At 50.2% G+C, this 27,347-nt stretch overlaps 2 protein-coding genes across 6 annotated transcripts; both read right to left on the reverse strand.

Annotated features, from left to right (window-relative positions):
• Positions 1-2,362: 2,362 nt before the first annotated feature.
• AMBP (alpha-1-microglobulin/bikunin precursor) lies at positions 2,363-16,560 on the reverse strand. The gene is made up of 10 exons (XM_082404156.1): positions 16,354-16,560; positions 15,013-15,155; positions 13,354-13,430; positions 12,266-12,382; positions 11,686-11,787; positions 10,884-10,930; positions 5,244-5,325; positions 3,965-4,132; positions 3,466-3,639; positions 2,363-2,748 (listed from the first exon to the last, which is right to left on the reverse strand). Exons 1-10 carry the CDS (start codon positions 16,468-16,470, stop codon positions 2,717-2,719), a joined length of 1,059 nt encoding a protein of 352 aa, XP_082260282.1. The 5' UTR covers positions 16,471-16,560; the 3' UTR covers positions 2,363-2,716.
• Positions 16,561-16,626: 66 nt separating this feature from the next.
• Positions 16,627-27,307, reverse strand: LOC309634205 (uncharacterized protein; the record flags this gene model as incomplete). 5 transcript variants are annotated; one of them, XM_082404137.1, is made up of 5 exons in its annotated part: positions 22,592-27,307; positions 21,728-21,923; positions 20,651-20,835; positions 18,709-18,751; positions 16,668-16,859 (listed from the first exon to the last, which is right to left on the reverse strand). In XM_082404137.1, exons 1-5 carry the CDS (start codon positions 23,085-23,087, stop codon positions 16,796-16,798), a joined length of 984 nt encoding a protein of 327 aa, XP_082260263.1. In that variant the 5' UTR covers positions 23,088-27,307. The 5 variants fall into 5 exon arrangements, with proteins under 5 accessions (XP_082260261.1, XP_082260263.1, XP_082260262.1 ...); XM_082404136.1 differs by having other exon boundaries at positions 20,587-20,835; XM_082404138.1 differs by lacking the exon at positions 16,668-16,859 and adding an exon at positions 17,864-18,614.
• Positions 27,308-27,347: the final 40 nt, after the last annotated feature.

Genomic DNA, 27,347 nt, shown 5'->3' on the forward strand with positions numbered 1-27,347 from the left:
TGTGGCCAGAGTGGGCAGGGAGGGTGACAGCTTCTCCTAAAGCAGGCCTGCTGCTGCCAGAACAGCCTTTCAAAGGTAAAAAAACCACGTCCAGCTTTATCCCTGTCCTCAACCAGAAACGGGTGCTCTCCTCAAAGAGGATGTGCTGCTTGATCAGCCGAACAAATTCCATCAAATCACAAGGATGACAGCACGAATTGGCTGTGTCTGGGCCAGCCTCCCGGGGGCATCAGCCCTGCCCTCAGAACCCCCCTTCAGTGGGAGTTTCCTGCTGTTCAGTGTACCGTGTGGACATTCCTGAGCCAGCGGTTGAAGTTTAATCAAGGAGTTTCTATTGGCTCTAAAAAGTCAAGAGTCCTGCTGGAGCGGGAAGACTCCCCCACTAACTGGGAACGTCAGGATCCAATGAGGCCAGGGCGTGCCCAGGTCCTCCACACGACTGAAGGGCCAGCCTCTGGATTTTAAAATAAAAATTTTTTAAAAAGCATGTTTCTTTATTAAGCAGCCACATGTATTTTGTGACAGAGATGGGCATGACCAGTATCTTTAACAGAGAATTTGAGGTGAGACTGTTTAAGAATCAAATGAGTCGTCAGGGTAGCCACTTGGCTGGGAGTGATTCTGGTGCCTCCTGGGATGAGTGGACTCCTGACTGGAGGTCACAGATGTGTTTCAACCCCGTCCCGCCCCTGAGGGGTAAGACAGGATCCAAGGGAATTTTTTGTAGTGAAAGTTTTAGTAACTGTCATGGAGATAAAAGCCTTCAGGACCAGGGAAGGTGGCAGGCAGGGCTGGTGACCCACAGGGGAGGCCCCATCTAGAGGGGTGTCTCAGGTGCAGGATGCAGGCCCAAGGCTGCCAGAACTTATTTTTCAAGAGAATTGAGAAACCTAGAGTTTTATATGGGAGGTCCTTTTTTTTTTTTTTTTTTTGGCTGCCTTGGGTCTTTGTTGCTGTGCCCGGGCTTTCTCTAGTTGCGGCGAGCGGAGGCTACTCTGTTGTGGTGCGCGGGCTTCTCATTGCGGTGGCTTCTCTTGTTGCAGAGCATGGGCTCTAGGCACCCGGGCTTCAGTAGTTGCAGCACTTGGGCCCTAGAGAGCGCAGGCTTCAGTAGTTGCGGCGCACGGGCCCTAGAGCGCGCGGGCTTTAGTAGTTGTGGTGCACGGGCTTAGTTGCTCCGCGGCATGTGGGATCTTCCTGGACCAGGGATCGAACCCACGTCCCCTGCATTGGCAGGCGGATTCTCAACCACTGCACAACCAGGGAAATCCGGGAGGTCCATTTTTCAATGGTGAACTCAGAACTGTAAAATACCTTAGGAGCCAAACTCCCATCCACCAGCTGAGCTGAGGCTGGCCAGCCCACCTGTGGCTTCTTGTACTGTCCGGTTTAGGCATTTGTCCTTCAGGTCACTTCAAAATATCTTTCTTCAGAGTGGCACCTTCCACCTGCCATAGGTGGCAGCCCCAGTGTGTGAATCATGCATGGAGGGGACAAGGTATGGACGCAGGACGTGATGACATTTGTTAGTTCCAGGCTGGAGAGCCTGTCACTTCTCCCTGTGTCCCCGCCCCTGACCCCGCCCACTTCTGCCCAGTGACTCCCAGCCAGGCCCACAAACGCTGTCCCTCAGGACTGTCCTCTCTATTGGAACCTGGAAGCCCCAAGGTTGGGACTTCCAGGGTGCATAAGGCGGGGAGTCTCTATGTGGTCTGACCAAGGGGGCTGCAAAGCTCTCTCCACCCAAATCCTTGCCTCTGGGTTTGTCCCCTCAACACAGCATTCCACCTCAGAACCCAGGAAGCTGGGGTTTTGACTCTTGCAGTGGCAGCTGTCAGGGCTCTGGGTGGATGGAGCCCGAAAGAGGTGTTTATAAGTCCGATGTTTGTAAATCCGGTGTGTGTGAGCTGGAGGCTCCTGGAGTTGTGTGCTTGGCCTGAGCCACCCTGGACAGCCTACCTGCTCTCTTCCTCCAGGGAGCAGAAGCCGGGCCAGACCCAGGGCTTCCAGCTCCGGTCCAGGGCCAGCTGGTTGTTCTGGGCACAGCGCAAAGGGCAGTGACCATTCTCCTTCCGGGGCAAAGGGCCAGAGCGAGGATCCCAGGAGATGGGATCTCCAGGACCCTTGTGGAGAAACAGCCCGAGGCCTTCCAGCCCCTGGCAGCTATTGCTGGGGATGCAGCTGTGAGCAAAGTAAACGCTGGGGGGCGGTTCTGTGCAGCCAAGGACGGGGGAATTCTTTCAGGTGCTTGTGGGGCATTTACCCAGACCCAGCTGGGCACACACTAGGGCACGGTGATTTCTTCTGACCCTGGGTCTCTGATGAGCCCTGTCAAACCTCTCCCAGAAACAAGTACCCAGAGTTTTTCCCTCTTTACTCTTCTAGCTTTATTAAGACAAAACAATCCCATTTTATACAGAACTGTGATTTATGTTTCATAATTTGCGTAGCCAATTTCATGTCCTGAAGATGGCTCTATTACATTTCCAACACATACATTTTTCACATGTGGGGAAAGCTGGGGTTACTCATGCCCGCTCCCCAGCTTGTCTCCCCCTCCCCTCCCCCCATCTCATTATACTTCATGATGAATCGTCAGGATGTGGAATTTCAGGAGTCTACAATTTGGTTTTTATCGGAACCTGCCGTGGGACCCTGGGGCAGACACTGGCCCTCGCGCTCCCTGTGGCCTGTGGACCTCTGGCCTGTGGGCCGGTCAGTTGGAGAAGCGCAGCAACTCCTCATCCCCTGTGGACACAGAGAGGCTCGGGGAGTAGGTGTGGGGTCGTCCAAGGGTCTGTGGGTGGGGACGGTCAGGGGATGGGGATGCCTCATAGAGGAGGGACGGCAGCTTGGGCTGAGCTTAAGCCTGAGCCTGAGGCCAGAAACTTCTGCTTGCGGAGTGACTGGATTATCTCCAGAGTGCGTTCCACAGAATGATCTGATTTTTTGCCTCCTGATTTACTTTAGGTACCATTTTCCCAGTGGGGAAATAAGGCACAGAAATCTTTAATTGCTGCTGTTCCCTGGAATGCTATTCCTGTTATCATTATAGCGTCACCACCATTATTAGTAACGGCTGCTGCTAGATGGATATGGACCATGCGAGGCTCTGTGAAGTAGGTACTTTGTCCCATTTTACAGAAGAGAAAACTGAGGCTCAAATTGGCACTCAGTGTGGCCAGCCCAAATGTGGCAATGCCGTGATTGGAGCCCAGTTCTGCCCCACTCAGCCTGTCCTGCCTTCCCTCTGCCTGGGCCCAGGTGCCCCATCCCAGCTGGGGTAAGGCCTCAGGCTTGGCCCCATTTTACAGGTGGGAAACTGTAAGGCCCAGAGAGTGGATGGGCTGGTCACCTGGTACAGAGTCCAGAACTCAGCTTTCCAGACCCTCACCTCCTACCAGGGCTCCCCCACCTGGACCCCAATATCCCCCAGGCCCAGCCTGGCATTGTCGGGCCTCCTACCTTCACCAGGGATGCCACAGTACTCCTTGCACTCCTTCTCTGAGTAGAACTGGTTGCTGTTGCCCTTGCAGCCCCCGTAGATGAAGAGGACGCACTTCCCCTTGACAGCATCAAATGCCCAGAGCTGGGTGGAGCCTCGGCAGGGGCCCGTGACTATGGGGAGATTGCAGGCCTCTGCGGAGTGGGAGGGAGGTGCAGAGCATTGGAAATCCTTATGATCGCTGACCTGAGACACCCAGCAAAGGGCCTGGAGCCAGGGACCCTGCTCATCCAGAACACCTAGACCCCTTTTTATAGATTGAGAAATGGGACCACAAGAAGACATAGGTGCCGAGGGTCACCCATACCCAAGTGTGCAATTCCTGTGACTTCAGGAAACTTGCCCTGGAATTCCACCACTGGAGCATCCTCTCTTAGCTGCCTGTTCAATGCAGGTGGTCTGTCTGGAGGACAGGGTTGGGGGGCGCAGGGGGAGGTGGAGAGGTGGGGCCGTACTCACCCACGGTCCGGCAGGTCTGCAGACACTCCTTCTCCGAGACAAAGTTGTTGCCGTTCCCCATGCAGCCACCATAGTGGAAGGTCTCGCAGGCCATGGATGAGCCATTATAGAAATACCTCTGAATCATCCCCAGGCAAGGACCTTGTGAGTAGCCCAGCTGGCAGGAATCTGGGGAGGGGCGGAACAGCAGTGCTCACTGAATGCTGACTGTGTACCCGTCACCGGGCTGGATACTTTAACAGGTATCATCTCATTTAGTTTTCGCCTCTGCATTAAGAGGAACGATTCTCAATTCATTTTAAAGGTAAGGAAATTGACTCCCTGAGAGGTAAAGTGACTTGCCCAGAGTTACACAGAGCTGAAATTCAAAGCCATATTTGTTGGACTCCAAAAACCCATGCTCATTCCATTCCATAACATGGGGAGTTACCAGTGACCCAGAGACCCAGCATCCCCTGTGTTGGTCTTGTCTGCCCAAAGACTCTGTCAGGATAGTAGTCGATGATACATTCACCAGCACCCATGCCAGCCAGCCTGACCTCTGCCTTAGGTCCCACCCCCGTGCCTTTGCTCTCGTCATTCCTGCCCCTAGAATGCTAGAATGCCTTCCTTCCTAAAACCATATCTGGACACAGCATGAATTCCCCTTCATCCAGGAAGTCCTCCTTGATCACCTCGTCCTCCATTTTCTGAGCTCCCCCAGCCTTTTAGTTGACCCTCCCTTTTGGGTCCCTCACTTTCTTCTTTGACTGCCTCCTCTACTAGACCAGAAGGTCCAAAAAGATGTGGGTGGTTTGTCTCCATGACCCCAATGCCCAGCACAGAGTCTGGGGTGGAGCAGGGTCAGGGTTCAGTGTTTGCTGAGAGATTTGGAGAGTGATCATTTTATCAATCACAAAAAGCATTCTCACGTTCTTGCCCATGTGCTCCCACAAGAGCCCTTAAGGTCAGCTCAGTAGGCTGTTATCCCATTGTACAGATGAGAAAGCCAAGGCTAGGAGGCCACATAGTGATACAGACAGGCCAAGAACTCGCTTCTCATTATGGAGCTGAGACTTCCTAAGCTCAGGGACCATGCCTTACACTCCTCTCTCTCCCCCCATAACCCCTGGCACAGGGCAGAGTACTGGATTTGCCTTTTCTAGGCTCAGTCCTTGATTCTAGCAGAAAAATAAGAAAGACTTCACGGTGATGAGGGCAGCTGGGGTGAGCCAACTGTGGACCCTTCCTCTCTGGAGTGTGGCAGAAGGGGATTAAAAAAAAAGGGGGTGATCATTACCTTCTTTCTTGCCGAAATCAGTTACTAGTTGTCCAGCCCCTGATCCTTCCTCTTCCTGGGGCAGAACAGACCGCTGGGCTCTCTGGGGGAAGAAAGAGAAGAAGCTGTTGCAGGGACCTAGCCACTGCTGCTCCCCTATACCCGTGGAATATATAAACAAACCATTTGCTTTGGGGATCAGGGTGTAGACAGAAACACAGCTACTAGATTGGTTAATGGCCTGTTTTCCCAAAAGCTTCAACCTGAATTCCAGAACAGGCATCACAAGATAGATTTCTGGTCTGAAATGAAAAATCAGAACAATACCTACATATCCAGCTTCCAGTTGAAATGCCCAGAGGAATATAATAATGGAAAAGAAACCTAACCCAGAGTTGGGAACCAGGGAAGAGCAGCATTCCCATACTAGAAACTAAAAGGCATTTCTACACAAGCGAGTGTGAGTGGGACTGATTTGCAGGAAGGGCTGACCAGACCATCGTTAGCTGCTTACAACGGAAAAGTCATGTGGAGAGTAAGAAGGGACCCCGAGATTGACCCTAATACTCCTAGATATGGGGGTGGGGGTGGGGGCTGCAGAGCAGGGCAGGCTGCCAAAGCTGTCAACAGGATCTCTGGGAGTAGAGTCCACTGAGGCACAGTCCCGGGACAATTACAGAAGGATGAGCAGGGACACTGCCGGCCATCAGGCAGTCTTCCTGCCCACAGGTGAGACCTGGAATCTGAAAAGGTAAAACTGTAGTAACCTTCAACTTTTCCCTTCTCCTTTTAAGGTGCAACTGAAGCTGTGATCAGGGACTCCCACTGTCTACCAGAACCCATCTCAAGCTGGTTGCACATAGGTCTTCCTTGGTGAGGATGAAGGAAAAGAGAAAAATCATGGAACGAATTAAATAATGCAACTACTCAGAAGAATCACACTGAGCTGGAGACATATCTCCACTAAACACAGGGTGTAGGTAAGAAACAGGAGAAAACTTCAACCATCAATGAAATTCAAGATGGCATTGCATCAACATTAACAGGAGCCCACAGTTATGTAGATGAATAATATGGGAGAAGTAGAAAGTTACTGGAGATGAAAAGGATTTTGTTGAATTTAACCACACAGTAGGGATAATAAACTGCAGTTTAAAGATTATGAGAAATAAACTCACAGAATAGGAATTCTAGAAGGAGAGGCAAACAATATAGAAATAATAGAAGAAAAGTTTTCCAAGTTGAAGAGAGACTTGAGTTGTTCAATTATAAGGGCTCAAAGGGAATGAGAGAAAATTAATGAAGAGTCCTATCTCGACATTTCCTAGAGACAAAGGATAAAGAGCCTAGTAGTGGCCCCCAGGGTAAACGAGAGCATTTTATTGACAGAAGCGGCAGAGCAATATCTAAAGGTTGTAAGAGGGTAAAGGTTGTAACCCAGGGATTCTCCACTCAACCAGGCTGTTGATCATGTGATATAAACACAGAAAGATATTCTCAGACATCCTGTAGTAGTTTTCCACCATGTACCTTTCCAGAAAAAAATTACTTACAGAAATATTCCCACCACTTGAGAAGGGAATCTAAATACAAGAAAATGGATGATGTGGTAGAAAAGAAATGATGGTAAACTAGAAAGCCAGTAAAACAGAGAGTTGAAGTTAAATTGTTGTTAAAATGGTCATTCAACTTAATGTAAATGTTAAAAGTAATTCTCCAAACAAAAGGTGGAAAATATAAACATCAATCTCAGATTATATCCACAAAAATGAGGATGTGGGAAGCCTGGAAGGAAGAAATAAAAAGTAAGCTGCATTTCTCTCTTTTGCAAGGGAAGTCATCAGTTATTGTTTCATTCTTGACATGCATGAAGAAGCACAGATTCAGCTGAGATCTGGATTAAGATGGCAGATTGAAATTTCCCTCAAAATTACCCTCTCCAATACCGAGCCATCAGCAAAAAATGAATTCAGAAATCCCAGCCCCCAAGTGTTGATCAACACCACTGAAATGAGGAAAGGGGCACAATTTAAAGGAAAAACTAAAGCTCTCGATCCAATAATCTGGAGCTGAACAGGAAGGTCAGCAAGGTTCAGCTCCTGACCTGCCCTCCAACTCCCAGTCCTGGCAAATCATCAAATTTCTGATAACTCTCCCTAATACTCCCAAATCCTGGGAGAAGAAAATTGAGGGGAACCCTATCTTTTTCCTCTTCTGATAGAGGAGTAGTGAAAATGACTTCTGGGGAAAAAAAGAGGAAAATAAACTAGAGCCTGACTCTTTCTAAGTGAGGGTTCTGGGGCTACACAATCTAATGCTCCAGGGGGTGTCACTGGGAGGCAGACGTACCTTGCTGCCAGCCCCAACTAGGTGGAATGAATCCCCATAGGATATTTATCAGTCCTTCCAAAGAGAATGCAAAGCGAGTGTATTCCAACCAACTCTGGACTTCAGAAAAGTGGATGGAACACAAAATACCCAGACCTTACTCTAAATTTGGGTGGGAGCGGACTAAGCTCATATTTGCGGGAAGAGAGCCAAAGAATAAATGAAACCTCCAGGCCACCATATCAGAATAAACAGAAAGTCTAGCTAAAACGGACTAAGCAGGAGGCAGATAAAAAGAAGTGATACAGAAACTATCCAGACCCACTTCAGAAATGAATGAATACGTAGCCTGAACTAGAGAAAGAGCCCAAGAGTCCAGTGGTGGACATGGTCATGAACTGCCAAGTCCTCCCATCAGCAATGGATTTCTATTCCCAGCTACCCACTGTCAGCCCCTGTTGGAGACTACCTAAGCTAAGGGAGCTCTCTCATTCAAGATCATGCTCCCTTCCCAGACTGATCAACATAGGGTATTAAGGCTCCGTCCCTTGGCCCCATCGTGGGACAATTCCCAAGGGTTGTCCTGGTTCCAGAGCTCCCCATAGGGTTGGTTGAGGCATTGTTGTCACTGCCCTGCAGCTCTCCTCCTTCCTCTGCCCAATCTTCCCTTTGTCTCTTCCTTCCATGTAGATGTAGGGAACCCAACCTAGAAGAAAACATAACTCAAGAAGCAGAAGGAAATCCCTCTTTGGCCTCAAGTTATGGAATTACATAATAAGAACATGCACGTATTAAGACAAGAGTCAAAGATGAAATGGTAAACGCTGACAGAATAAGACGAAGAGAGAACCCAGGCCTAAATAAACAAATTGAGAAGCAAAACAACATCAGTTCAGAGCTCGTGAATAACTTAGGAATCGTGAGGAGCAGAAAGAATAGATGCTGCTAAATAGAAGGGTTGTCATAGAAGAGACAATCCCAGTGGATGCAAATAAAAGCAATTGGAGAAAAGCTAGTACATGATGGAGGATAAAGATGCTCCAGGATGAGAGAACAAGTGTTCGCGAGATGGCAAAACTCAACAAAGCGAGTAGAAGATGAATTCCATATCATGAAAGAGAGTTTCCTGAAATACAGTAGAAATGTCACCCGTGGATGGAAAGAGCACGGTGTATTCCAGGAAATTTTGATATAGACTCTCAACCCCAAGACATGTCCTTGTTAAGATGCTGACTTCTTATCAAGGAGAAAGTCTGTCCAGGCATCTGGGCAGAAGAAACAAATTGCTTCCAAGGAGAAGAAATATCAGGCTGGCCTCAGGCTTCCCTGCCACGATCATCAGTGTGGAAGAACAATGGAGCAATGCACACAAAACTTCTGCTGAGGGAAAGAAAACATGACCTAAGAATTTGACACGCAAGCGAAATATCCTTCAAGGATGAAGGAAATGGGCAGACATTCTCAAACAGGGAAGAATTCTGGGATTAAAACACCCATGAACCTTCCTTGAAAACAGCACTTGGTAAAAAAATGGCACTAAGAGATTAATAGAAATAATAACTCAGGAATGGAGAAGCTGTGTTATATTCACTAAGGGTGAATGTAGACTCCATTAAAATATAGAACTATTACTAGATGTCTGGGAATCGTGGTGACAGAGCAGAATGGGGATGGTATCAGTCTGAACAACGTAAAAGCAAAAGGGAAGAGGAGATGGAACCAAGTTTGGGAGTGAGGATGTCTGTCTTCCAAATCTTGTAGACAACAGATATTCTCTAAAAGTATATATAGTGATGCCAGCCTCTTAAATATTAGTTCATAACCTTGACTTTATTTAGAGCATTCTTTAAGAAGTAAATCTCTTGTGGATAATAAATATTTATTTGAAGTTTTTTTAAAAACCTTCAAACTTCAGGGCTTTTTTTTTTCCTGTCATTCCGCACGGTTTGCGGGATCTTAGTTCCCTGACCAGGGATCGAACCCGGGTCCCCTGCAGTGGAAGTGTGGAGTCCTAACCACTAGACCACCAGGGAATTCCCCAGGACCTTTTTAAATTTGAGTAAAACTACAAGGAATGCCTTTTAAAATTTAGAAATAGCATCTGTAATATAATTCCATTTAATAATAGCATATTTAAATCTGTTCCTCTATCTATCCAACCTTCCTTCTATCTGCCCCTCTCCAGGTGTATGCAGGTCAAGATTACCGGAGTAATGTGACTGCTGGTAGGTTTTGGGTGGTGGAATTTTTTAAAACTTATTTTTTATACCTTTATACTGCACTGTTTTGATTCTTTATATACATATTTTTTAATTAATTAATTAATTTATTTATTTATTTATTTATGGCTGTGTTGGGTCTTCGTTTCTGTGCGAGGGCTTTCTCTAGTTGTGGCAAGCGGGGGCCACTCTTCATCGCGGTGCGCGGGCCTCTCACTATCACGGCCTCTCTTGTTGCGGAGCACAGGCTCCAGACGCGCAGGCTCAGTAGTTGTGGCTCACGGGCCCAGCTGCTCCGCGGCATGTGGGATCTTCCCAGACCAGGGCTCGAACCCGTGTCCCCTGCACTGGCAGGCAGATTCTCAACCACTGCGCCACCAGGGAAGCCCTGATTCTTTATATTGATCGTATGTTAGTTTTATAATAACAATGGTAATTTTTTCTAAAAAATATGTAAGCAAACAAATAATATGTTACCAGTGTTAATTCTATGTAGGAATAAGGACATTATTGTCTTTTTTTTTTTTGCTTTCTTGTATTTTTTCAAATTTTCAAGAATATGTTTCTAAAATAAATATTACATGTGTATATGTACTTATTATATACACATACACATATATAGATATATACACACACAGCAGTAGACTAAATTAGGATATATAATTTCCAAATAATCAGAGAAAGAAAGAATGAAGACTTAATATGGCAAAAGGCAGGAAAATAAAACAGAAGAAGGAAGCCCCGCAAATCAAAAGGCAGCACAGGAGAGTCATTGGTTTGAGAAGCTGCTTGCTCTCGGATTTGCGTTTTTTAGGGATCACTTGACTTTATTTTCACTTATTGCGTATCGAGTATCATTATCTCATTATTGAGTATGTCACTGCTTTTAGGCACTATGCTAAGACCTTTTCTAACATGTCACTGGATTCTAGCACCTGGAAGGTAAAGGTAATTACCCCATTTCACAGAAGAGGAAAGTGACATCCAGATGGGGCAGCAATTAGCCCAATGGCAGAACATGCCCATTGCTGCCTTCTCTCAACGACCCCGCCCACCAGCACAGCAGGGCCTAAGTGGGCAGGGTGGGGATGGGGTGGGGGGCAGAGGTGCTCACCAAGAGTGGAGCGGGCGCTGGCTCCTGCTCCCCAGGGACACACTCACCTAGGGCAGAGGACAGGAGAGAGAGGGAATGAGACGCAGACGTCCCAGACCCAGACAGGCTTTGTTTCTTCCATAGAGCTAATGGCTACGTGTCAGGCGGGACTTGCGCTGGGACCTGTCTCGTGCATTAGCCCACCCCCACGGCTTGCTGCAGGTCATCTGTTGGAAAAGTGACAGACTGGTGGCTGCAGCACCGTCACAACCTGCATCGTCTCCACCCCCAACCAGCATTTCACGGCTGATATCTATTGAGCACTCACTAGACACCAAGTGCGGCGCCATTGTATTTAATGGCTTTATTTCATTGACTCCTCACAGCAACTTCTAAAGGAGGCATTAGTATCCCCATTTTACAGATGAGGAAATGAGGCTCTGGAAGGGTGACCAGCCAGAAGCCACCCAGCTCAATCTCTGAACCTTGGTGCTCTAACTCCAGAGCCCAGGCTCCTTAACCCCAACACTCTATTGCCTCCCAAGAGGTAGCCGTGGATTCTGGCTATAACCAAACTTAGACAGGTGACAGCAGAGGGAATGCTGAATTGGGTCTAGTCTCAGCTTCGCCAGGTACGCTCTGTGTGACTTGGAGCAAATCCAGAGACCCGAGCTGCCTTTTCTATAAAGAGGGGAGGAGGATTGTAGCCCAGCTTATCTCAGGGGGTTATGGGAAAGACCCAGGGACTGGGAAGATGTGCTCTGGGGGTCGTGAAGGATAAGACGGGGACAGAAATGGGAGGTGGGGCGGAGGTGTCACTTACCTCTTTCGGGCATCGTGAAGATGGCGTCTTCAGGGATGCCCACACCCAGGGCAACTTCCCTGAACTGCTCCAGCAGGGTTTCCCGAAGCTGTGGCTCCCGCCCTGCAAGTAGGAAGCAGGGGAGACTCCTAGAACCACAGGTACCTGGGCCGTCAGGACCTGACGTTATTTTGCCCAGGGAGTTTCATTTCGGGGAAGTTTGAAAACTATTGGCCCAATTCCATTTCTTTGATACCCTTATGGAAACCTCAGCTCCAGAAGAGGAGGAGGTGTCCCTCCCAGTCTCCCCATCTGGGTCTCCCAACTCCCCACACAGCTCTCTTTCCACTGGTTCTTTTAAGGATCCGAAGGCCCTGGAATTCTCTGGAATTTTCAAGATCAAAAGAAGAGGATTCTACCTCAAATGGGAGACTGAGCTCTACCTCCTCTAGGGAGAGTAAATGTTTTCACCTTTCCCTTAACTGGAGTTTTGTCAGAAGGAAAAAGCAAAACTCCCTGCTCTTCCCCACTCCATTTCCCTAAATCCCGGGTCTCCTCCCACCCTCAGCTCCAACGAGTGTATCATGTTCCAGGCCTTTACCATAGAGCTTGGCAGTAATGGTGGGTCCATGGCGGCGGCTGAATTTCTTGGTCAGAAAAATGGCATACTCATCATAGTTGGTGTGGACCACATAGGACTCCATGGTGATGTTCCATTCTGCATGGAAGATGCAGGAAGACAAAAAGATCAGTGGTCAGAAGGCTTCTAGCCTGAGATCCTTCACCTATTCACCCACACATCATCTATTCATCCATCCTTCTGTTCACGCATCCCTTCCATATATTTATTATCCATCTTCACTCTCTCTCTCTCTCCATCCATCCACCTCCTCCATATATTCATCATTAATTCAACCACCATCATTCCATCCATCCATCCTCATCATATATCAATCCATAAATTCATCCATTTTCTTTTTCCTTCTTTTTCTTTCTTTCTTTCTTTCTTTCTTTCTTTCTTTCTTTCTTTCTTTCTTACCTTCTCTCCTTCTTTCCTTCCTCCCTTCCCTCCCTCTTTCCTTCCTTCTTTTCTCCATCCATTAATCCATCAATTTATCTATTAAATGATTGTTTGACTACCCACTAATCTACCATCATACTTATATTCACTTACCATTTTTTAATTCTCTCACTCATTTATTTATCCAACCATTCACCTACCCAAACATTCAACCCCTGACACGATTATTTGATGCATAGAGCAAATTCAGTAAACATCTGCTGGATTAATGATTAAATTCATGTCCAAGTCCCTCTATCACTTGGCACCATACACACTGTATATGGTAGATGCTTAGCAAATTTTTATCAGCTGACTGCAGATGCCTAACATGAGGACTGATGAAATCTTGATGTTATCCTCAGCATTCAGCACCATCACTCAAATTCTGGATGAGCACGTGCATGGCAGGGCAGGGGCGGGGGGAGGGATAGAGAGAGGAAAAGAAAGAAGGAGAGAGAGAAGGAGAAGGAGGGGGAAATTTGGGAGGGAGGCTAGATGACTGCAGAAAAATGGGAGGAAAAGTTGTAGGGGCAGAGAGGGCTGAGGCAGAAGGAAAGAGAGCTTAAGACATCAGGTATCTTTTAGCAAAGGAGGGAACTGTAGATGTCTCCTTTGACTCAACTTACTGGGTTTGTGATAGACGAACTTTCCATCAGTGCCTGTTTTCTCATAAGCCCCAGAGATCGCCTCACAGACACCTTTCCTGGAAATGAACAAACCAAAAGAAAGGTAACTTCTGGCAGAGACCATGGTCCTGACACCCCGCTCTCCTGCAGGGTCCTTCTAAATGCCTTTTTTTTGTTGTTGTTGTTATTTGGAAAGTAACATTTCCAAATATCTGGTTTAATTCTCACACCAGCCCTGGGAGACACAAATTTCACATGAGGGAACAGAGGGACAGAGAAAAAAAGGAACTAATCCATGCTAACCTCTTGGTAAACCCAGCACTAAAAATCAGCTTCCTTAAGCAAATCTGCACATCATACTTAGGCACCGTGAAGTCAGAATGATGAATTAACACATTAATTCATGTATTACTTTGTGTCTCTCTTGTCTCTCTCTCATTTTCCTCATCTGAGAAATGGGGATAATGATAGCTTCTACCTCATATGGTGGTTGTGAGGATCAACTGAGATATTATATGCAAAAAGCTTAGAGTAAACTCTATGCACTTATTAGGTATTATTGTTACAATGATTATTATTTATCTTATTAATATTTAATGAGCAGCATCTATGTGCCAGGCACTGTGCTACATGCTGGGGATACAGAGGAGGGCAGGACAGACCCTGTCCCCTCATGGAGCTTATAATTGAGTGGGGTGGGTGGGCAGGCCAGGGGCAGATGCAGTCAGTGTGAGAATTGCCACAAGGGGCGGGGTGGAGCCTGAGGTGCTCCGAGAACACAGAAGAAGGCATGTAACCTGAACCTGGGTTGGGGGGAGTCAGGGAGGACTTCCTGGAGGAAGTGACAAAGAACCTGAGTCCTGAAGGATCCATAGGAATTAGTGCAGGGAGGTGGGGAGAGGTTTTCCGGATAGAAGAAACATCCGATGCAAAGGTCCAGAGGATGGAGAGCTCCAGGGACTGAAAGAAGGTCCACTTGGGTGGGTCACAGAGTACATGGCAGAGTGGGGCAGGGAACAGTGAGTGCTTGGGGGTCGGGGGCAGGGGGGCTGGAAGGCCACGTTGAAGGAGTTGAATTTTATTCCCAAGGGCAATAGGGAGCTCTGGAAAGGTTTAAGCAGATTTGAGTTTTTGAAAGGTCTTTCTGGTTGCTGGGTGACGAAATGATTGGATGGAAAGTTGGCGATTAGAGGTGGGGAAAAGTGTAGAGAGGCTACTGTAGAAAACCAGGAAAGAAAGGGAGGTGGCTTGGTCCAGGGGGGTGGCGGTGAAGAGGAGACAAGTGAACAGACTGGAGGGATTTAGGAAGAGCAGGGACAGGACTTGATGATGGATCGAATGGCCGTGGCAGTGGAAAGAGGAGTCTAGGACAGCCGCCTCCCACCCAGCTTTCCGAGATGGAGGCGGGGGAGAAGTGCCCTTACTGAGCTAAGGGACACCCAAGGAGCAAGAGCAGGTTGGAAAGCAGGCACAGTGTTGGGGGCGTTGCCCTTGAGGTGTAGGTGGGACAACTAGAAAGGGATGCCCTGGTGGAGGGCAGCAGAGAGGTCTGGAGCTCAGGGCCGAGTCCTGGCTGGAAGTGGAGACCTGTCACTTTCTAGGATGGGGTGGTGAATGAAGCCAGGGCAGGGGGTGGGGTGGGGATGGGTCCCCACTGACCGCCAGTGAGTATTAGTCACGCTGATCTCGCTGTCCGTTGCTCCCTCTCCCAGCACCAGCGAGCTCATGGTCATCTTGTCCTTGAACCTCTTCAGCCACGGGCAGGTGGAACCCACGGCCACGTGGAACCATTTCCCGTAGATCTAGGAGGCAGCCACAAGCTCTGAGGATCTGGACCTCGAGGAAGATTTGGAGGACATCTGCCCCCCTCCCTCCTCTCAGTGACTTCTCCTAAGTGATCATGTCTTACAGGTAATTGGAGGCTACAAGGCTTCCAGGGAGGATGGAGCCCTCATGGAGGAACTCCAGGCATCGCGGCCAGCTTAGGGAGGAGAGGTGCAGGTGGGCCCCACCTCACTGGCAGAGGGCCTGACTCTGCTGAGATGCGGGATCTGGGCTGCTCACCTGGACGGGGTCCAAATCTCCAAGCCCTGAGGTCATCATCAACCGCCGCTCCCCAAAAGCAAGGGTCCTGTCTTACTCCTCCGAGGACAGGGTGCTCACCACCTTGCACACAGCCCACACCTCCGTGTTAGGAAGTATCTCCTTTCCCTAAACTGCGTCTGACCCAGGGCAAGCCTGCCGCCTCTTTTCTCCTGAAAGAGCCCTCAGGTCCCCGCAGACCCTTCGCCATCCCTGACCACCAGAGGCCCTCTCCTCACGCCTCTCCTCCACAACCCTTCCTCATCCCTGAACATAAGCAAAGTCCTCAGGCCAGCACGGCTACAAGGGTCTGACGGAACCCAGGATGGTGGTGGAGGGGCGGGCCCCGTTCAAGGTCACTCAGCGCTTCGGGCAGAGCTGGGGCTGGAGGGAAGACTCCCCCTACACAGCGCCCTTCCCGGGCCTCTTCATCCCACCAGCCTGACCTCTGTCGTGCTTCTCGTCTCCCCATAACCCCACACGTAGGGCGGAGGACCCAGGACGGGCTAACAGATGCTGCGAGGGAGGTGAGGACTTGAAGGATGAAGGGCTGCGGGGTGGAGGGTCGCAAAACCCTCGGTGCTGCTGGGGGCCGCAGGGCAGCAGTCGGCACAGAGCCTTTTCTGGGTGGGTTCTAATCAGAGCATGGGTTCCCCTGGGAACCCGAGAGGGCAGGTTCAGACGTGAGGACCTTTGACTCAGAATGTCAGCCTGGAGGCCCACAGAACGGTGCATGCAGAATTGTAGCTTCAACAAATCCCTGAGAGTCTGAGCAGCAGGAAGGGCCCTGAGGGACCCACCCGTGGAGTTCCAGACGGAGAGACTGAGACCCCGGGGCCTAGGACTTGCCCCTCCCCCCCCCAGCAAGGCCCAGCCACTCGGACACCCTGCCATCGCTGCCAGAGAGGCCAGCCTTACCCTAGACAGGTCGAAGTTCTCCTGCACTTGGATGTCGTCGGGCAACGTCGTCACAGGGCTGGCACTCACCGCCAGGCAGGCGGTCAGCAGCAGGAGCAGGGCCCCAAGACTCCGCATGGCTCCGGGCTCCTCCGCCTGGGGTGTCACTCACGGGCTCCGGCTGGGGACAGAAGAGCCACCACCTCCCTGCACGAGGCAGCTACGGACTGGGGCTGGGGAACGGGCCTGTGGCTGTAGATGACCTTGCTGTTTGCTCTGTTCAGCCGGGACCAATCAGGGCCCCAAGGCCAGGGCCAATCGATCCCTCGTAGTGCCCAGGCCAGGGTCAGGGTCCCGGGGCGCCAGTGTGGCTGCTTCAGAGGAGCTGCTGGCCAAATGCAAGCTGGTCCTGGTGCAGCCGGGCACTAGGTTCAGGCCCCACAGAGGCTTCCCCAGAAACTCCTCACCTGTCCCAGGTGGGATGAAGAGACGGGCAGCTCCTGGCCCTTCCCGCTGGGTCATTCCACCTCTGAGGCAGGAGGACAAGCCTGATTGGCCCATTTCTCACATGAGAAAACTGGGGCCCGGGGAGAGGAAGTGACTTAGCAGAGACTATAGGGAGGTCTGTGGCAGAGCCAAGACGAGAGCTCAGGTGTCCTGTCCCCAGAGTTCCTTCTCTGACTCGTGGCTTCCCACAACCCTAGCAAATAATAGTAGAAATAATGATGCTCACAGCTTCCATTCACTGAGCACCTGCTATGTGCCAGCTGTATACCAGCACTCTACACGGGCCACGGAACTGATCATCCCCACAACAACCCCATCAAGTAGGTGCTATTTTTCCCCTTTATAGGCAGGGCGTTTGAGTCTCCAAGAGGTAAAGTGACTTGCCTAGGGTCTCCCAGCTGGGAAGCAGCATTGCTGGGAGAGGCAGCATCTGGTGGTGGCTGAGATCGTGGACTCGGGAGCCAGACTGCTTTCTGTGCCACTCACTGGCTGTGTGGCCTTGGGTGAGTGGCTTTACCTCTCAGTGCCTCCGTGCCCTCATCTGCAAATGGGGATAATAGTAGTTCCCGGTGCAGAACATTGTCACGAGGATTGATGGAGTTACGCTTGTAAAGCACTAGGACAGTAGCTGGCAATGGTAAGAGCGGAATGTGTGTGTAACAGGTTGGATGGTGTCTCCCCCAAATTCACGTGCACCCGGGACCTCAGACTGTGGCCTTATTTGCATAATTAGTTCAGGTGAGGTCATACTGGAGGAGGGTGGACCTAAACCCAAGGACTGATGTCTTCATAAGAGAAAGGGTTGGGGGGGGGAGATTTTGATACAGAGACACACAGACACACAAGGAAGACGGCCACGTGAAGACAGAGGCAGAGATTGGAATGAGGCAGCAGTAAGCCAAGGAATGCCAAGGGCTGCCGGCAGAAGCCAGGAAGGATTTTCCCCTAGAACCTCCAGGAAGAATGCGGCCCTCGTGACAACTTGGTATTGAACTTGTAACCTCCAGAACTGTGAGACAATACATTTCTGTTGTTTTACACCACCCAGTTTGTGGTGCTTTATTAATGGCAGCCTTAGGAAACTAGACAGTATCCATTGCATTAAAATATTTAAATGGGAATTTTTTAAAAACCCAGGTCTGTTTGTCTCCATAGATCAAACTCTTGCCAGTGATACTGCAGGCCCTCTCTAGGAAGAGCCCTTCTCCAGTGGTCAGAATCTCTGTCTTCATTTCCTCCCTGCCCTTGGCACAGAACATTCCACACACACAGTAGCCTCCTTGCTACAGCTGGGAATGACCCCTTCAGGCAGGCAGTTCCACAAGGAAGAGCCCTGCTCATGTGAGGATCCGGCAGTTCCCCCACAGAGTGGCCCCAACAACTGGTGTGTCATGTCCCTCTGTAAGAGTCGTCAATACATTCGTCTTTCCAGTATCAGGAACAAGTGTGTCTCTAGTCATAATAAGTGAATGTGTTTCCTCTGCTCTGTCACTGGCAGCTTGGCTACTGATGACACTACCTTTTCACTTTGGCTGCCAGGAAGCTCAAAGCCATGTGACAAATTTAATCATAGCAAGCATCTTGGCTTAGATTTCTGAAACACTTATCTTCCCTCTTGTTCACAAAGTTTCTCAGGCTTTTATGGTTTGGTTCGTGGTGGTAGTAAGAAGGCAGTCTGAATTAAGAGGAGTGCAGACAGCTGGCAGCCAGAAGCCTTGACTTGCTCTGCATGACTTTGGGGATGGCCTTCCCTCTCTGCAGCCCACTTTCCTCACCTGTAAATGGAAGAAAACAATCCCTGACGTGTCTGCCAAGAGGTCAAGTGAGCAATGTGTGTGAAAGTGCTCTGTAAACAGTCCACTGCCTCACCTGTGTGATGGTCTCAGGATGTCTGTCTTTGGAGAGACCAGACCTGATATAAGAATGAAAAAATAACAATGAATCATGAATAGGAACAGTGCCATCCTACTAAGGTTGCCTACAGTGTACCATGATGGCTCAACCGATCTTCATAGAGGGTCTACATCATTAGGGTTGTCAACCCCATTGGCCCCAGGGGAAGCCTGAGGCCCACGGGGGTGTAGAAGAATCCCGGCCTCTTTTGGATAGGATTGCTCATCCAGCCACACAGCCTCTCCTGGGGGCGGGGGGATGCAGTGGGGTGGGGTGGGTGGGAAGAGGCCCGGAGGATGGGCCCAGGATGTAGATCTCTTCTCCTGCCTCCAGCGATGTTTGCTCTCCTGAGATTATTAACCAGAGCAAACAGAGAGAGCAAACTCTGCCAAAGCCCACCTGGACTTTGAGCTGCTTTTTAAAAATTAACCCCGGGCCCAGGATGGAAGGCTGGCAGTGACCCGGGGTGCTGACCCCTCTTCCCCTTCTGGCCATTGGGGTGGAAGGATCGAGGCTCTGGGGCCCCTGTCCTCCTAGGGGACCCAGGGGTCCAAGTGTCCACTGGAATTGGCCAGGTCCCAGAACCATTTCTAGGGAAGGGCGAGGTCCTACCCGTGCAAGAGGCCTCTGAGCCTCAGAGGTGCCCAGTGCAGGAAGGAACAGAGGCCTGTTTCAGATGAACACTCTGGGGCTGAGAGAAGGAATGGGACTTGTTCAAGGTCACCCAGCTTGGGGCCGAGTTGGGGGCCAAATAGGCCTGACTCCAGTGCCCAGGCTTTCCCCCATCGTTTATTCATTCATCCACTCATTCATTCACCAAACATGCACTCCATGCTTGGTGCTGGGGATAGGACAGAAAGCATGACAGACTCCCCAGTGCTCGCCCCCAGGATGGGGGGGCAGGGGAGTGAGAAGAAGGTAATAAGACAGGATGGTCCCTGCAGTGATGGGGGGAGCAGCAGAGGCCAGGGGAGAGACTTTGACCTGAGTAGTAGAAATTAGCCAGACAAAAGTGCATGCGTGGGGCGAGGGTGGGGTGGGAGGAGGAGAGGGTGTTCCAGACAGAGGGAACAGCAACTGCGAAAGGCTTAGAGGAGGAAGATGGAGCGAGAAGTGTATTTGGAATGCAAAAACAAGCAAACAAGCAAAACCATAGGTCTGCAGCTTGGGAGACAGAGGGACGTGGGGAGAGCCAGGCTGGGGAGGTGGCTGAGGTCCAGCAGGGAGGACTCCGATGCCAGGGCAAGGGGCTTGCTTGTTATCTGGAGTATGTGGGGAGCCCTAGAGAGTTTTCAGAAGTGCTTTCAGATTTTAAAATCGGCTGAGGTGAGTGAGGAGGCAGTGCAAGTGGGAGGCCCAGGAAAGCAACTCTCTAGGAGGCTTGCCAGGAAGAAGGAAGGGGCCGGGGCACTGGGACCCAGCGACTGGACAAGCAGGGACATCAAAGACATTGGGTGGACGTGATCAAGGTTGGGGCCTTCCTCTGCTCACGGTGGAAGAGGGTGGCAGGGAGACCCCGCCGTCTCACGAGGAGGTATCCAGCTGCGGGCCTCGCCCCAGTGCCTGACCCTGCCCAGTTCCCTCAGACTCACAGCCACAGCCCTGTCCCTTCATGGGGAAGCTGGAGGTGGCAGCAACCAGGACTCCGTGACAGTGATGGGGGAGGGGTGGTTCTCACTGCCCAGCTCTGTCTCGGCTTTGTTCCTCACTCCCCACCCCTGTCCCAAAGAGCCAGGCCACCCAGAGACTTGAGTTCCGGTCCTCGTGACTTGCTGGGTGACTGTGGGGCAGTCCTATCCCTCCCTGGCCTCATCCTCCTCATCTGGGCCTCCAAATGAAGGTAAAATAACTCACGTGACAGGGCTGAAGTAAGCACTGGAGGAGGGACATTTGCGAAAGTGCTCCCCAGTGTACACACCGGAGGGATCGATGTCATCACAGGCACTTAGCACAGCGCGTGGCACCAGGTAAGGGCTCCATACACAGCAGAAATTACACGCAAGAAGGTGTGAGCATCCCGTGTCCACTAGAGGGCAGCAGAGAAGTCCTACAAAGACCACTGGGGTTTGTCCCCATTCCTCCGTACAGGCAGGAGGCAGAGGCCTAGAGCAAAGGCCCACGGAAGTGGTAGAACCAGGGCTGGAACCCAGCCTTCCTTGCCCCAAGCCTGCTTACAACCCCCTGGTGAGTGTAAAACACTCAGCTTCTGCCTTGCCTATCCCCAGAGCTGGATGCTTAGATGGGGCCCTTTGAAAAATAGTTCGCTGCCCAGTGAATTCAGTTCTCCTGATGAACCAGAATTGGGTATCGCTGCTATACACAGTAAGGGCGGCGATAACCTGAATAACCACTTGATTAAGTTCGTACTGTGTGTCAGGCCCCATGCTGAGCACTCTACAAGCACGGCTTAGTGAATCCTCCCGTTAAGGTTCAATCATTTTACTGCAGTGGTAGCCCTACTTTGCAGATAGGGAAACTGAGGCTGAGAGATCAGGTGACCTAGTGTCAATGGTCACCCAGCCAGTGAGTAGTGATCCAAACCCCGATCTGTCTCCCTGACACCCAAGTCACTCTGCTGGCCTCCCAGCCCCTTGTCCCCTGATAAACAGTGGGCCCTTGGCTGTGTTCTTTCAGACACCTGGAGCAGAGGGGTGGGTGTCTCCCTTCACTGGACCCCTCACAGCAGGAGTGAGCCTGGTTCTCCCTGCCCCGGCCAAGAGCGTGCTCTGTCTCTGCCATAGACCTGACCCTTCTCTTCTTCCCACCACTGTACTGGGCACTTAGGTGTTCAACAACCACATGCTAATTGACTGACTTAGAACTGTGAGTGGAAATGTAGGTCAGACCCCCAAAAAGGACCACCTAACTAGAAGACAGCTGAGGGAGACTGGGAGATTGAAATCACCATGGCCAAATCCTTGAATCACGATCAATGAATGAGCAAATGAACGAGTGACCGGGATACTCACTGGCACAATTTAAAAGGCAAAGATACCTGTTCCCTTGCATCACCGATTTTGAATTAGTCTGTGTATCACGGCTGGGAGGATCCCCAAGGCTTCGTCCAGCAGCGTGATGGTTGAGCAGCTGAACTTTGCACCCAGACAGTCCTGGGTTCCAGTCATGGCTGCGACCCCGTCCTGCCTGTTTGATCTTAATTGACTTCAACTTTCTCAACCTGAGTCTTCCCCCTGTTAAATGGAGTTAATGAGCTCATAGGGGTGTAGAAGAATTAAATGATGAGAAACATGTCACGTTCTTGCTGCTTGCGGAGAGCTCAGCAAATAATAAATGATAGCCCAGGGTGGAGGGTGCCCTTAGATGTTGTCAATTTAGACTCCTGATTGTGGAAGCAGGTGGCTTAGCCTGCAGAAGCAGCCCAGAAAGTGAGACACTTTGGAGCTGAGGGTTCTTGAGATCCAGCTGCCCCTGGAACAGAGCTTGTGGCCCAGAGCCTGGCTCCCTCTGTACCCCCAGAAGAAAGAGCTCCCAAAGGAATAAACTTCCAAAGGCCTGTCTGCATTCAGGAAGAGGACACAGGCGTTTTCCTACTCTTTGCAGACTGGTCTTATCTGCCCTGCATTAAAGCAAGACCTCAGGAGGCCTGTCCGACTCCTGGCTGACCGGGTTGACATCACCCAATATCCTTGGAGGGACTAAAACAGGTCTTTTCCGAAATCACGAGGCAAGCCAGACTCCTTGGAAAGTTCCACTGGCCTTTCTTCAATGAAGACAAATGAATCTCTCCCAATCAGCTTCCCTGGAAGGGCAGTGGGAACACTTCCCTGGATTTTCCACTGGGTGACCCAGTCCTGGATGGCCACTCTCTCTCTGGAAGAATCCATATTAGAAGGCGCACCTTGCAGGAAGGAGTCAGCAGAGCTGGTTGTCAAGTTCATGAGTCTGTATAACCAGAGTCCAGATATTGATGCAATTCCTCTCCTGGAAGACAGGACTGGTAGAATGTTTGTGCTGAAAGCGTTCATTAGCAATAAAAATAGTAATAACAACCAGTATGTATTTAGCACTGACCACATGCCAGGCTCTGTCCTAAACAGTTTACATGGTTTCGCTCTGTTAATCCTCGTATCATTCCCCATGAGCACATTAACTTCTCGTAGTGTAAACCAATCGTATCCGCACTTTACAGAGGAGGACTGAGATTCAGAGAGGTTGACTACCTTGCCCAGGCTCCCACAGCCATAAGTTGGGCAGACAGGCTGACAGGAGTGGGTTTGACAAGGTTCTATAGCCTGGAGACCACCCAGAGCCCTGTGCACCACACAAAAGCGGGACGTCAGGGGTCCATTTCTAATTCTCTTGGTTCTGGCTAGCCTGCACAGAATCTCCTTCATTGGGTGGTCTGTGAATAATTATTTTCTCTTTGGAGGTGGTGAAGTTTCCTACATGGGGGGAAAGAGCTTGAGAAGTCCATTCCTCTGCCTCACTAAAGACCTCTGTATGGTCTGGCTTTGCTGGGTTGTGCTGGGATTTGATGGAGACTAACTTCTCCAAGAAGGCTGCTCTATTCTGCTCAGTGGTTCCTGGTTGGATAAAAACTGCTCCTCTATTTTCCCTTCCTCTGTGGTCCTACTGTGTGGCACTTGCCATGATGGTTGAAATCATCTATTCAAGAGCCAGACCACCTTATAACAAATCCACCTTTTGCCACTTACTAGCCGTGTGACCTTGGGAAAATTCTGAGCCTCTTCTTGTCTTGGTTTCCTCACCGTAACATGAGGATAACAATAGTACTACTTCACAGAGTTGTTATGAGAAATGAATGCATTACTACATGGCCAGTGCTGGAATGCTGCTTGGCAACAGATAAATTTGCTAACTGATATTATTTATTCCATTGCATAGCAACTGTCACTTTGATTGTTCTTTTCCCCCAGTTGGCTAGAAGCTCTTTGAGGACAGAGCAGTGGCTCAAGGTCAGGCCAGTGTCCTCATGCCTAGTAGACCAGGCCTGGCCTTCAAGTAGACCAGGCCTGGCCTTCATGTGTGATGAGTGAGAGATAGTGTGATCAGAGCCAGGGGCTGAAGGAAGGTTCATGAGGAAGACACCTATGGCCAACTATTAAAGATCTTTCTTTGCTGGCCAGTAAGTACAGATGTCAATGATGGCCAGGGGACTTGTAGGTCTGTTGCAGAGCAGGCTTACAACCCAGGTCTTCTGACGCCAGTCCTGGTCTCCAACCACAGCACCAACTTGTTTACAAGTTCCAGTAGCTGCTGCTCTTGTTTCATAGCAAGACCACCCCCACCTGCCCAACCCCGCTCTGCCATGTTCGTTTGCTTAAAATAAAGGAAGACAAGTCTTTGGAAGCTCAACAAGGAGATGGAAATGGAAAAAATAAGAGGACACAAAATATCCCTCAGAGGGGCTGAAATCAACCTGTTGTGTACAAAACTGAATAACTATGAATTGGGGCAAATGTGTTATTAGACAAAGGGAGGAAAGACCTTGAGTGAGAGAAAGCAGGATGCGAGAGAAGGCTGAAGCAGATAGAGGGATGGGAGTAAGATGTTCTTGGCAGTTGCATCTTTGGTTGGAATAAACTCTTATGTTCTCTCCACTTCTCGGGGTTTACCTTGGGGTTGGTCATTGACATGAGACCTTATAGCCTCTTAAACACAAGCATCCACAGGAGTGCTTTTCCTGAAGCTTCTCTTGTCCTACCATAATGCTTTCAGCCATGCTCCCCCTTCTGCATTGGCTAAGAGTTGGAGTCCCCAAGGATCTGGAGAACTCAACCAGGCTTCCAGACATCTAGGTTGATCTCTAGATTTGTCAGCATTCTAGAAATTAATGATGGCCTTCCAAGCACTGGTAAACATCCTCACCCCCAGCCAAAGATTCCGGAGAATCCCTCCCAGCTTCTACGCAAACTTTTACAATTTCAGAGAACTCTTCTAGAGATTTGGAATCCTGGGAAATTCCTTCAGTGCTTCAGGATTTCCAAGAGCTGCCCCCAACTCTAATGTACCGGAGATCCTCTTCAAAGTTTGACAGTCCTGGAGAACTATTACCCTATTTCACGGGGCCGGAGAACTTCCCCTAATTCCAGCATTCTGCAGAAAGCTTTCCTGTGGAATCTACTGTTCTCAGTAAAAACCACAGGATTTGAAGAGTCTTGATAACATTACTGGGGTCCTATGGAATTTCTCCAGGGTTAGGGATTCTGGACAAGCTGCAGTTCTTGAGTAAGGATGCTGATTGGGAGATGGACGCATGGTTTATGTGATGGGGGTAGTGGGGACTAATCGCCTTGAGTCCTGCATCTATCTCCGGGAAAGTAAGTAGCGATTTTGCTGAGCTGGAACCAGGAAACCAGAAAATCGTGGCTGGCTCCAGCGGGAGAAGGAATTGTCCAAACAAGAATGAACCGGCAACAGCCAAGGTCCCCCTGGGTGGTCCCTGTCCATTCTTCCCAAGGCAGCCAAGGAAAGCTTTCACGCTCAGTGCCACGGGCCTCCTCTGCCTGAGGCTAGAGACCTCCCATCAAGCAGAGCCACATTAGAGTGAGATAAGGGCTCTGGGGAACGGAGGAGCCCAGGCTCAAACCTGCCGAGCCACACAAGCTGATGTGGCGTCAAAATTACCTGGAGTAGAAAAAAGTGGCTTTATGGCATTAGTCTGGCTTGCCCTCCTTCTACCCTTCAGGTCTCTGCAAAAATGTCACCTCCGTGAGACCTTTCTCCTATATAGAATTGCACCCGCCCTGACAGATGGACCTCCCTGCTCTGTTTTGCTCCATAGCATTTATCACTATCTGACTTCCCATGTGTTTTGCCCAATTTCTTGTTTCTTGTCTGTGTTGAGGGTAAGGCTTCTTATGCTTTGTTCAATGCTGGCCCAAAGTTGTTTCCCAATTAAATATTTGTTGAGCAAATTGTTTTGGAACCCAGATTGTCAATTCTGTCTAATTGTCACGTTGACTAAAAGCTGCTTTTGGCTAAATTATCCGCAACAGGCGAAGCCTCATGCTAAAATCTTTCCAAATGTCAGTGGATTTAATCCTCATGACTGTCCCATGAGGGGCTACTATTCTTGTATCTATTCTGCAGATGAGGTGACTCAGGTTCAGCGCAGTTAGGTCACCTGCCCAGGATCACTCATGGTAAGTGATGATGTTGAGACTTGAACTTGTGTTGTTCCGTCTACGGACTGAACCCGCCCACCCTGCCTGGCCCGGTGCCTGTGGTGTCTGGCTGTCACCCCACTGCCCTGGGCTCTGCCTCCATGGACTCCAGCCTTCTACAAACACCTCTATTCACAGTCACAGGTCTTGCCTTTCAATCCGTGGCCACTGGGGGCTCCAGCCAGGGCTGACCCTGACACACCCAGCTTCAGGGCCCAGCTCTGCAGAGAGGGGCTCAGGAGTCAGGGCCGCGGGAGTGGGGAAGGCTCCGAGCGTCCCAGGAGCCTGCCCCAGGTCACACTGCACACTCAAGTGTAGCTTGGAGACACCTTGCTTTTATCTTTGGGTCCTTACTTACTTCCCCTGGGAAAATAGGGCATAATTAGGGAACGTTCCCTGGGCTAGTTTCCACAGCGGTGGGTATAAGAGTGTTGGGTCTTTTCTTGCTTGGTCTGGTGCTGGGGAGTGGGGCGGGGGCAGTCGGAGTTGATTCTCTCAGGCCAGGCCTGTGGGCAGGTCCAAGCACTGTTCCAGATGATGGATGAGACCCGTCCCCAGGGGCATCCCCAGGCGCCCTGATTCTCCCCAGCAGCTCCCTGGCTTGTCCTCCGGCCTCCGCCTGCCCCTTCCCCAGTGCTCCCCAAGCCCGTAGCTGAGGGTTCCCTGAGGTTGAAGTTGTGTCTGTCTGTCTGTCCCCCACCAGACTGTGAGCTCCCCAGGCAAAGCCAGCTTGTCACTTGTCTGTCTTCTTTGCCACCTTGATTTACAGTTGATGCCAGTGGTGTCTGTTGAATGAATGAGTGAATGTATGAACAAACAAAGGAATGAGCCACGTGGGTCTCAGTTTCCCTAACTATAAAATGTGAGAGTTAGGTTAGCCTCGTGGCTCTTTCTGCATTGAGGTGCTCCCACGCGCACCCCCAGTTTCTCATGTCACATCTGGACTTACCCCTGATTGTAGACCCACTGCATCCTATTGGGCACTGTGCTGGGAACCACGATATTCTTAACCTCCTTGACCCTCATTTAGAGATCAACAGGACAGGGAGCCATGTCTAATGGACTATGTCTAATTGACTGAAAACCAGAAAGTGGTCCAGGGAGGATGCAGGGCTTGCCCAGGGTCTCAGAGCAGATCTGCGGCATCAGAACTCAGGCTTCATGATCGCTCCAGCACCAGGATACATGCAGCTGGGACAGAGAGTGTGAACCCCTCGGTCCACCACCTGCCCCAGCTCAAGGCCAAATCAGTTTCCGCCAGGCCTCCTCCGTGGAGATGCTCACCATTCAATTTCCCCATGCCTGCCCAGTGGCATAGAGTAGTCGCTCAATGAAAACTTACATAATACATGAAAGGAAATGGGAACCTGAAATATTCCTGATCAGAAGGGCAAGGGGACACACACCTCTGCCAGGAGTCCTTGCCTCCTCTTCCTCAGAACCCCCCCGCAAGAGACCCTCCTCTCT

This window comes from Balaenoptera borealis (genome assembly GCF_965194805.1).
Source record: "Balaenoptera borealis genome assembly, chromosome: 8".
In the NCBI taxonomy this organism is placed as follows: Eukaryota; Metazoa; Chordata; class Mammalia; order Artiodactyla; family Balaenopteridae; genus Balaenoptera; species Balaenoptera borealis.

Excerpts from the sequence above, each read along its gene's own strand:
- AMBP (XM_082404156.1), bottom strand. The coding sequence starts at position 16,470 with ATGCGGAGTCTTGGGGCCCTGCTCCTGCTGCTGACCGCCTGCCTGGCG. Across the intron at positions 13,431-15,012 it reads GTGACTAATACTCACTGGCG|GAAAGGTGTCTGTGAGGCGA; the intron begins GTCAGTGGGGAC and ends GTTCATTTCCAG. Across the intron at positions 3,640-3,964 it reads GCAGACCTGCCGGACCGTGG|AGGCCTGCAATCTCCCCATA; the intron begins GTGAGTACGGCC and ends CCCACTCCGCAG.